Raw genomic sequence first — 12,036 nt, forward strand, 5'->3', positions numbered from 1 at the left:
GTATGTTATATTGTGATTTTACAACTCCTAAGAGTGTCTAACTGAGGACACACACACACACAAAATTTGGTTATTTAACAACTGTGATTCAAGATATTTAGTGAGCGTGAGAAACAGCCTTTAAACTGAAACTGTTTCCACATCATACACTGTAAACATATCTTCAACATTACTGTAATTTCTTGTTATTTATCAGCTCTACTGTGTAGTCACCAAAACATCCTAATGCCCCTAAAGAGAGACTCCTTGCTCAAAGAGGAATTCACAAAGAGGATCCTCCACTCACACCTGTACACCTGGTTATTGTGCTATCAGTCAATCACGTGGCAACAGTTCATAAAAATTCATCAAATTCTGCAGATACAAGTCAGGAGCTTCAGTTAATGTTCAACCTGTGAACCACTGTGGACACACCTGTCACCTGCTGCAGCTTCACTGCACTCACCGGTGTGAAAGAGCGAAGCTGCAGCCTCCAAATAAGTTTCAAAAACACACAATCACCGACCGAAGCGTCTCACACAGAGACTCCTACACTTACGAGAGCGCGTTCTCTCAGAAGGAAAAACTGAGCTGGAAGTGTAAAAGGAGTAAAAAAAAAAAAAAGGCTTATACACCCCGCTTTACCTGCAGAACACACTGGGAGACAACAACCTCTGGGACTTCAGGGAACTTCTGGCGCAGGTCATGCAAAACCTGAGTGTCAATCTGGTGGCTTCCCTGGGCCATTCGTATGTTGCCAGGTCAGGACTGCTTGTTCTGTTCAGTGCACTGGGGCGTCAGTTGTGGCAGCAAGTCGCCTTCATCTTGAACATCTTCTGAAATTAAACAAAGACAAGAAAACATCTGATAAGAAAAACAAAAGTTCTCTCCATAAATATTCACACAGAAGCCAACGGTTCTTCAGCAGGGAGGATTCACACACTCATATCAGCTGGATTCTGTGTTTTGTAACGTCCGAGTCTACTGTAACTCCCCTTTACAAGACCATCGGGCATTTGAGGTCGTCTGTTTTGTAATGCGTGGGAGATTTCAAAACTAAATTTGAGAGATTCATTCATTTCAGACGCCCTCCTCCTCCTCTTAATAAAAGAGCCGCAGAGGGAGAAACCCCCACTCTGACTGACCACTGAGAAAACCAGCTTTTCCAACCGATCCTAACATCAACATTTGCTCATTAAGGAGAGGAGCAGCCAAGCTGTAGTCCGGCCTGGATGAGGAACGTTTCATAGCTCCGCAGAACAGTTGAGCTCCAAGAATAACTTCTTTATTTCTGCAGAGCTATATTCTGTTTTTTGCCCCCTGATTGTCTCACACACACAAAAAGCCTGAGGAACTCTGACTGCAGCACGTGAACGCTCACTAACTGCTGTTACTGACCAAACCTTTTGTGATGACGACATTCGTTCAACTGTAACTTTCATCAGTCATGTAGGTTTTAACAGATATCGAATACATACAATTACTAATTAAAAGTAATTAGTACAGCTAACTATTGGCTAATAGCGATATCAGTTGATTAATTGGCCTTTATAACTCCACCACTGGTCGACCTCTGATTGGGACACCTTGCTCTGTGTCGATCAATACAGTGTGATGCAGAACAGGAGAGAAGCTCTCTCGACAGGAATCTTTGCACTTCAGAGAAAATGAAGTCTGAAAGAATCCAGAGCTAAATGCACAAACACTTGACTACACTTATTTGATGATGAGGAAAAGTCAAGAGTGTGCTTCAGATCTCACCCGGGCCGTTTATGTGCACCGAGAAAGACACAGAGTTTGTATCTGGACAGCTGTGCCTCTGTCTTATCTGGGCTACGAGGATGTTTAATGTCATAACTGAAAAACCATAAATCAGCTTTGCAAAACATCCGTCTGTAGCTGATAACAGGAGGAGGAGCCGTTTGGCTACTTTCAATAGTAGAGCACCGGCTGCAACGAGGGGAGAGAGAGAGACCCGAGCTCCGAGTCTGATGAGATGCAGTTCATGTCTGAGTCACTGAGGTGGATGCAATCACACTTTTAATAAAAAGAGAAAACTATCTGTCATGAAAGCATAATAGTTTCTCCAAATATTTATTTCTGAGAGAGTTTCCTGTGTGTGAATATCTGGATAGTAAAACTTGAAAACTGATTTTCTAAAGTCTTTTGCAATACAAGGAAATTAAAAAAAATAAAAAAAAGTTTTGCAATTACGCCACTGGGTCTGAGGAATTCATTTTGCGTGTGTCAAAAGAAGAAGCACAAAACACAGCATGGAGATCCTCTAAATGCAAACCAGAGGAAAACATTGTCATACTCTCGGATTACATGTTTAGAGCAAATCTTTCTGCCTTCCAGTGAAACATTTTCCATCTCCTCCAACAGATGAACCAAATAAAGTGTACAGAAGGTCAAGCCTCACACAGCGCCGCCACTTCTGGAGCCTAGAACATTATTAGTTTACTTCGACCTGTTTCATTGAAAAGCCAAGAAGCTGCGACGCCATCAGCGCCGCCGTCACTCGGGCTCCAGTCGGGGGCAGCTCGACTGCTGCTGTGGGAAAAAGGAAATGCCCTACTTGGTGGTAGAGCTGTGACGATAACGGCGTAACCGCGGTCATGTGATCCCCACTGCGAGGTCGAGCTCATTACCGTCATCACTGAAACTGCATTTTGTATTTCATTGTTTTCTTGCTGATTTGAAATATAAACAGAAGAATCACTGTTGAAGTCATCACCGCCTGCCTCCCACCCCATCGGCGAGTGAGTGGATGTAGACCAGGATGCACGCCTGGTAATTCTCTCGTTAACCACGTCATGTTTGCAGATGATTTGGTGATTTTCTCGCCATGTTGCGCCGCTCTTCAACAGTCACGGAGGGTCTGTTCACAGTATGGTCTAGATTTCGACATCAAATAAGTCAGAAAAGTAGTAGTAGTAGTAGTATTTCCCTGAATGATGTAAAGAGATTAAATATTTCAGACGTTACGTAACCAATGACCAGATGATCAGATGACGAGGACGTCTACGGAATCTGCAAACGGCATTATTTCAGTCTCCATCACGTCAGAATGTGGAACCACTGGCGTTGCAGCCTGTAGGAAAAATGTCTGAGTATCATGGAATGTCTTTTGTTTTGATTTGATTTTGTGTTATTTCCTTTTGTTTGTCATTTGTTTTCTTCCTTAATAAACACTGAATGAAAGTCATTGGCGATGAACCACCAGGCCACGGGGGATACATTGCTTTTTTTTTCACCGCCCTACTTGACGACTCACCCGGCTACAGGACAACAGTGCGGTTAGATTGTTTCCCAGCTTCTAAAACAAAAAGGTCCACACCTCTTGACTGTACAGAATTATAGGCCTGCAGCCGCCCATGTGTTGGGAGGCTTTGAGGGAGGCAGATTAGTCCTTGCTGTCCCTGGGGGCGCTGGTGGAACAGGGCCTGAGGCAGCGCTGCGTTGCCAGCAGAGATAGAGACAAAGCTTCTATTGCTGAGGCTGTTATTCGCCATGCCAAAGCACTGACCCACAGCCCCAAACTCATTTCTGGAGGTAGCAGGCCTGCCATGCTCCATCAATAGGCTCATTCACTACGCCAGAGTGAATGCACCTAAAAACGTCCAAATCAATTAAAGCCTAAATAAAAATGTGGATAAATAATCAACAGGAGCCTTTGGCAGAAAAATCAGCACAGCACCTGACGCTGTGGCTGGAGTTATAGTCCACACAAAACTAGTTAACCTAAACAAAGAGGCTACACATTACAAGAAACAAAAAAAAAAGAAAAGAAAAAGAAACACACACACAACGAAATGTCACGCCATTCTGCTTCAGCGTGCGTATCTTCAGCCTTGAATGTCTGATCACGATTGTTCGGGATCTTCCAACAACGTGTCTGCAGAAATGCTTTACAGTGGAGTACAGTGGGAGCAGTGACTGAACCTCAATCAGAAACATCCTCTGCAGCTTCAAGGAGCAGCCGAGTGGAATGTCTAACTGCTGAGTCTTGGTCCAGAAAAATTTAAACAAATAAAAAGGACTAATTGGCAGTGGATGCTGTTGAGGCCTGCTGGCAGGCTCCCCAGTCTTCCAAAGAAGCAACGGACATGCTTGTGTATGTGTGGTGCATTCACTGACACATGCACATTCACGAGAACGCTGTGCTGCAGCATACACAGCCAGCTACCGCTCAAAGTGCTAACACCCTAATCTTGATCAGTTATTTTCACAACAGCAAACTGTAATGTTGCACCGTGGCAAAGTGGAGCTGTTTGTGCTTCGATTCAAAACATCCAACGGTTTGTTAACGTCAAAAAATGTAGAGAATCTACTTGTAAAGAAAACAAAAGGCTCATTTAATATTAACAGATCTACTGGACTAGATAAAGTTGAACATTGATGACGTTGCAGAGCGTGCAGCCTGGTGTACCTCAGATTGCAGGACTGATGAAAAGTAGAATCACCTCCTTGTTGTCTGCCTCCTCCACTCAGACCGGTTTCAGGTCACACCCCTGTTTATCCAGAGTCATATAAAATATGAACCGTTTGTGAGGAATTTTGGCATAATTGCTGTGTGAAGTCCCAAAATCTTATCAGTTCATCCTCGAGTCCTAGCGAATGTTTGTGGCGTTACTTAGATACCGTGTTTACAAGGCCAAAACCACATTTTTGTGAGATCACCACGCCCTTGACCTTTGACCCTTGATGACCAAAATCTTACCAGTTCCTCCTCGAGTCCTAGCGAGTGTTTGTGGTGAATTTTAAGAAGCTCTGTCAAGGTGTTACTGAGATATCATGTCCATGAGAATGGGGCGTACGTACGGAGAACCTGAAAACAATATGGCTGCTGCTCTGGTCGTCGCCTGCTGCACTTTGACTGATGCTGTTCTTTCCTCATTTTCCTGTGAACTACTCATATACACTCGTAGCTCCTAAAGAATGCATCTTGATTCATACATTATTTATTTTTTTTACGTTTCATTCTGATTGAATGACTCTGAAGAACCACAGGCCATACCCTCGCCTCCCACGGAGCGCAGGAATATTCAGGCATGGAAACTTCACCGAGGAGACTCGTCTTAACAAAAGAGCTTTTTTAAGGCATCACAAAAAGCCTCGTGATGAATCAAAGCGATTTCCCACCATGTTAATGTCAAAAGTCTGACTAAAATAAACTTTAAGATCGACTGCAATTGTATCATCACTGGAAACTTGAAACAGTTGCACATCTTCAACAACGTCGTATTAAAACATCCTGAAACATCACTGTGGAAGAGTGTAAATCTTCAGTCTTATTACCGGTTTATTACCAGTTTATGTGCTCGGAGTGAACGATTCACCACATCACTCGAGAGTTTCAAGCAATAATATTTTCTTTAATCAGTTTGAATTCATCACACTAACGCCGGCGTGAGTAGACGACACTGTACTGCGAGTATGTTCAGCCTGCACATGAGCGCCATACAGTGTGAGGCACCTCTTTTGTTCTAGGCCGTGTCTGCAGAACAGAAACAAACCGCACTTTATGTACAGAACCCAAAATTGCACTCAAGTGTGCCATGAAGCCTGGGCCTCACAGCGCACACAGAGCTGGGACCGGCTCCTCCACACGGCCTGCTCTGCTTTGAGTTGCCCACTTTTGAAAACAGGGGCATGACAGTGTTTTGTATGTGCACATGTGTGTGTGTGCGCACGGTGGTGGGAAAGTGTGTGTGTGTGTGTGTGTGTGTGTGTGTGTGTGTGCAGGAAATCAAAAATTCTTCAATACCGCAGCCTGCAGCTGGTGGTTGATTGGAAGCAGGCAAGGGCACCAGCTCCCCAGGTTGACCAACCACTCCCAAGGCACTGTGGGAATGGGAGGTCTTAAAAACATGTCGGAGCTGTGTGAAGTCAACGGACTGCCACTCCAGACTTTTAAACAACTTTTTGTTTTCCTGCGTAAACACATAAATAATGGCTGAAACAGACGCCTGGACGGTTGTGTCTGTGTCGGCCGTATAAGGAAGGAGGGGGAGGAAAGAGGGGGGTATTTAGAGGATGTGAGTAGGTGAAGCTGTGCTTGCTGCAGCTTGCTTCTCTGTGTATGTGTACTCAGATACCAGCTGACTCCAACCTCCCTCCCTCCCTTTTTTTTTTGTCCTCCCCTCCTCCTCCCCCTTCCACCTCTTCAATACAAACTGTGTGGGCAACAAACTGTTGAGCTCATCCAGCAGCTTCTCAAAGTGCAAACCGGCGTTTTTTCCCCGATCGACTCTGACAGCTGCTTTCACCTGCAGCCGCTGCGACCTCACACTACCTGTTCTCCGGCCTGTCATCCACCGACAGGCCCGATCAAAAGGTACAACCAAAACCAGCAGCCGTTCACAATCTGCACAACGAAGACGCACGATAATTAACAATATAGGAATTAATATAATTGACATAATAATCATTGTAAACTATTTGCGTCATTGATGGGTGTAACATCTACAAAGCAGGGATGCTGTAATGATCGTTTCTGCGGACGACCGCGATTCAGGCTCCGACACGTTAGCTTTGCATATCAATTACGTTCCGTTACTTCATGTAGTTTAAGAGTTACTTAGTTCACAGTTACCTCCCACAATTAAAAATGAAACAAGATTGATAATGACAAAAATGAGCATCACAAGTGATTTGTAAACTACTGTAAACTTTACATATTTCAAATGTTTGTCAGCTTTCAAGCATTTTTGTGTTTGAGTATCACAGACTTCATAACACTGGACAGAGCATAAGAAAATGTTTCTTGACAGGATTTTTCTCATCCTTCTTAATATGGATTCATGACATACTACCACGAACCATGCTCCAACTCCACGTCCACATGTGGAAACAGATGACCAGAGGGTCAACCCTCCACAATTACATAAACAAGCTCATCTTCGCAGAGCTGCGTTCCTCCTTTATGGTATGAACGAGATGCAAAGTCACAGATACGTAGTCGCCAGCAGGAAATGTCCGGTCCAACAACGGTGCGGTTACTGACAGAACGACAACATCTGTACATTGTACACATATCAAAGTGATTCCCCAGCGTCTCTCCCACGCCGATTTCAAATGAAACTTTCTTCAGTAATATGATACAGTTTGATATGATAATGATAAGGTCCCAGCCTCGGTTAAAACAACAGTCGCCATCAAGGCTGAACAGAATGCAAAAAAAATCATATTGTGGTTGTTTTTGGCAGATTGCGACGTGAGTCACAATTTCAGTTGGAATGGTCATTTTTGCTTTTTTATTTTTCCCTTGAAAAATAAATAAATAAATTTAAAAAAAAAAAATGATGAAGATGTGATTTTTGTTGGGTCTCGTACCAAACGATCATGTTCCTTTACATCTGGAGAATATGATGCTTCATTTATGGTCTTGTTGTCTGTCTGGTTATTAATTGAGATCCCAAAAAATATTTTAATCAATTGCTCATCAATCATTCTGCATTTTTTTTTAAATTTGTATTAAAACAACCTTTATTAGGTTTACTATGACAAACCTAAATAAAAGTCGTTTTTAGCTGCAGAATTTGGAGAGACTCTCAAACCAAATAAAATATGAATCAAATTACAACGACTAACGACCCTATGTATTCAAGTTTAGTCTCACATTAGCATTTCAGACAGAAAAGCTTTATAATGATGTGAAAACACCATGAGGATTTGATTCAATGATTTCTAATCAGACTAAACTAGATTCAGGCCATTTTGAGTTTCTATTTTTCTTTCCTCAACAAGGAATCGTGAATTAGGAATAATTTGTTTTTCTGCTTATTCACCTCGGAGAAAACAATGAATTATAAATTTCACAAAGCAGATTTCTCAAAGTGCTTGAAATCTGTTGCAGATTGGACTCAAGGCACTTTTCTCCCCAAGCTGCTTGTTTGCAAATAGAAACCATCACCACAAAAACATCTGTAAAGACGGACTGTCTCGTTTTTTAAAGATGAAGATAAACGCCGACCTGGACACAGCCCGCACGAGTAAACCTGTAAAAGGAAACCAAAGCGTCCTCACAAAACCATCACACAGACATCCATGGTCGTTCAAACCCTGGCCCAGCTGCAGCTTTATTTGTGGCGGCGCAGCACAATATCAATGCTGACATATTGATTTTCTATGTCAAAGGGTAAAATCATTGCATTGCTCGCCTCCTCTCGCTCTCAGACCCGTCTGTCGCAGGCTGCCGTCCACACCGCTACTGACACGGAGACTTTTGGAAACGCAGCTGGACCCGTTTCAGTTTGAAAACTCTGGGGTTGTGTTGGAGTCTTGGACGGGCGAAAACGGAGACCTTTGGAAACAATGACGCAGACAGCCGCGGTCTCTCCCACGATTGGCTCTCGCAGCCTCGACTACCGGTGGTGAAAGCAACATGATAATGAACTACAAGTGTTACTGACCTTGACTCTTTACCAGTTTTCTCTTTGTGTGTGTCATTCAGGGTGCACATGAGACTGGGGGCACTGGTCAATCACAATGTGTAATCAACCCTCACTGACCAGAGTCGAGTCGCCACAAAATACTTAGTTAATAGTTTTGTCCACACATAATCAGGCTTTACACCCTGGGTCTCACTGTTTTAACAGATAAGTTTAGCCAAAAGGTGCATCTGTTTAGTGAGAGAGTCGTCCACCTCTGCACAGCAGCAGTTGTTTCTGAGGACCCCCACTCCCCGTTTAACTTTCCTTAGGTGTTATATGTCACGACCACAGCCTGGGCTTAAAATAGAAACCTCAGCAAAATGAAAAGCCTTTTCCTAAACCACTAATCTTTTTGTTTGGTTTCTCGTGAGAACATCTGAAGTAAAAAAAAAAAGGGGGTGTGAGTTATCTACACTATCTAAGTGAAAGGAAACAAGCGTGCAGCAGCGACGGCCTCAGCAGAGCGCAGTGCAGTGTTTTTCCTTACATTGTGGAAACATTAATTGCCAGCTGACAAGCCCCGACACAGACTCTCATTGAGCAGGTAGAGTGAAATCCATAAGCTGAACTTTCCAAAACCGACTTTCAGGGGAGATAGGTCACATGATAGAGGTTGTTTTTCCAGCAATAAAACAAACATTCTGCAAAACAACGGCATCCAAGTCACATGACTATGTACATTACTCTCACACCTTATTGGGACAGTGTGCGTGAAAGGAGCCAAAAGCTTTACAAAATGTTGGCATCCATTGCAAGCAGTGTAGTATTCTTCCAAATACTGCCACAGGCCAAGAGGAGGGTGGAGATTTTACCCGACCAATCAACGTCGAGACAATGGGAGGAAAAAAACTGCAATGAAAACCTTTAAAATGGGTATATAAAGCAGTTGGATGCATGTCTGAGCACTTTATATAAGATATCACAAAGTCAGCAAAGTGCAGCAGCGGGGATCTGGCATGACCAAACAACGAACAGCTTTCTGCTCCATATCTTGATATTTTTCCCATCACTGCACGTCTTGGTGGATCCTCTTGTGTTTGGACAGCAAAACAACATTTCTGCGACAACAAGATATGTCGCGGCAAATGCTGAAAACTCAGATATTTAGGAGAATCGAGATGAGTGAAAACACGGAGCAAAAAGGCATTTTCCTTTCACTTCCTTTCACTGACAGCTACACGAGAGAGAGAGAGAGAGAGAGAGAGAGAGAGAGAGAGAGAGAGAGAGAGAGAGAGAGAGAGAGAGAACATGGGCCCAGGTGAACTACATCAGCTGTCTCCACTTGCAGCTGCTAAAATGGTTAAAAGATATGATATTTATATTTTCTCATGTCTGTGTCATATTCAGATTCACAAACAAAATTAAAACACCAACGCAAGTCAAAAGACAAAACCACAAGGATGACTATTAAACAAACATACAATATTAATGGTGACCTATTTACAAACACTGATACCCATCTTACCAGAAGCAAGCTCAACATAACCAGGATATCTGCTTTCTGTTTCACAAGTATGAAGTGAATCCTGCAGTTACACAACCACCAAATAATAATAATAATAATAATAATAATAATAATAATAATAATAAAGACGTCCCGAGGCGTGCCGGGTTAACACATAACCAGACAACACTATTTCAGATACCAGAACCAGAGAGAATAAAGAATAAAGTCACAATATTACAAGGAAAAAAAGTTATATTATAATGAGAATAAAGTTGTAATTTAAGGTCGCATGTTGTTTTAGAGGGGAAATATCAGAAGCATTAAAATGAGGGATGTGGAGCTGTGAAGGTCTACTTTAGCAGCAGCATCATCATCATCATCATCATCATCATCATGACACTGAAAACATTGTCTAACAAAAGAATAGACTAAGTTTCTTTACAATCAGCAGCTGCCACATGTCCTTTCACCTGTTTTTATTTGTTGTAATGTGTCCTTTTCTCTCAAAATTTTACATTTTAAATTCTCATAACAACTTTTTCCTTGTAAAATTACAACTTAAATCTCAAAATTTCATATTTCTGTGTTTTCCTCAATGTTTTGCTGAGGCTCGCCAGAAAGTGGGAGGGGCATCACAATATACACGGCACACAACAAGTGGTCTCAGACTTTTGTAAATCTCTGTAAATAATATTTAAAGGTAAATTATCAGGAAAAAAATGAAAAAAGCAAAATCCACACATTTGAAAAGCTGGAACCAGATCACTTTCTTAATTATTAATTTTCAAAAATATCTTCCCATTAATTTTGTGACAATCGACTAATTAACTTTATGTATCGTAAAGTTCCCATATAAACTTGAAGCATAACATTTTTTCTATCTTCATTTTAGATGAAGAATTTCTTTCAGCGACTTTGTACTTTAAAAAAAGAAAAAGAAAAGAAAAGAGGTGTGACTTTAGGCTGCGGCAGGTGTGTTTGGTTTTTGGCAGGTAGCCGTCCGTCAGGTGAAGGATTAACTCTGCCTTCATGTGTTTGTCCAATGCTCCCATCTACCAGCTGTCAAGACGACCCTGAGTCACACGGAGGAAGTGACGAGAACCATCACGTACAGATAAACATGATTATTCTAAAACATTATAATTCAAGAACATTTACATCCAGATCATTTTGCATCTGTAACTTCACTGTGCAGCTTTAGTTTCCAGTATTTCCGACAGCATGTGGGGGCAGGATACGTCGTGGGTTAAAAGGGTTGTGAAACAGCTCACGTGGTTGCAGAACATTGAGATGCACGGGGCAGCGAGGCCGCTGGACAAACAGAGATACTTCACTGCGCTCACTGATTGCACAAAGGAGCTCTGTTTTTTTTTTTTTGTTCTGATCACTGTGTGGAAGAGCTCTTAAGTCCATCTACAACAACGAGTCATATAGTGACTCATGGACATGTGGCAGAGTGAACCTGCTGGCTCCGACTAACAAAAAAAAAGAAATAGCAGCGGAGTTGTTAAGTGGAGGACGGGGTTACACAAGCAGCCCGTGACTTACACCGATCAGGTACAAAACACTTAACGTCTGCTGAGGTTAACTGAACTGAGAGTCGATGCAGGGCCGACGTCCGGCTCAGAACAACACGACTGCTTTTATGTCAGATCAACACAGACGGCAGTGAAGTGGAGGAAACCAAAGTTATGTGAAAACTGATCTGATACCAGTGAGGGTTGGGTTGGGTGGTTGGTTGTGACAGATTTTCTCTGCTCAGCTGCGTGGCAGCAGATTCCTCCACAATTACCAACAGATACAACCTCTTATACTAGTTCTTTCTTTTTTATTGCAATTCTTTGTTTAGTGGATAGTTGAGAAGATTTCACCAGTTACAGAAAAACTACTGTTACAGAGTAGTAGCAGTAAATTAACAGAATGGCATGTAATCAATAGAATTTCCCATAGCTATTTTACAATATGAAGAATCATGTGTGCATTAATGAGTTCGGAGACATTCCAGGAAAAAAAGAAATGTATATACACCTACAAACACAAACAGGCGTCCAAGCTCCCGTACAAACAACCGGCGTTCAATTCATTTGTTAACGCCACAAAATGAGGCCATGACCGTCGAACACAGGAAACCCAGTTTGACCATAACTTAGTAAATTTATTCATTTGTAGGCG

General features: G+C 42.3%; 1 protein-coding gene across 3 annotated transcripts in view; it reads right to left on the reverse strand.

Moving 5' to 3' along the window:
- The window catches only part of tab2 (TGF-beta activated kinase 1 (MAP3K7) binding protein 2), a 41,729-nt gene that overhangs the window by 12,913 nt on the left and 16,780 nt on the right, over positions 1-12,036 (reverse strand). For all 3 annotated transcript variants that reach the window (XM_087170399.1, XM_023394341.2, XM_023394340.2), the window contains exon 2: positions 625-815. In XM_087170399.1, coding sequence (XP_087026525.1) covers positions 625-726 — 102 coding nt within the window. In that variant the 5' untranslated portion in view covers positions 727-815. The remainder of the gene's footprint in view (positions 1-624; positions 816-12,036) is intronic.

This window comes from Seriola lalandi, unplaced genomic scaffold, assembly GCF_002814215.2.
Source record: "Seriola lalandi dorsalis isolate HSWRI2012SDOR001 ecotype SW California unplaced genomic scaffold, Sedor1 jcf7180002054947, whole genome shotgun sequence".
Classification (NCBI taxonomy): Eukaryota; Metazoa; Chordata; class Actinopteri; order Carangiformes; family Carangidae; genus Seriola; species Seriola lalandi.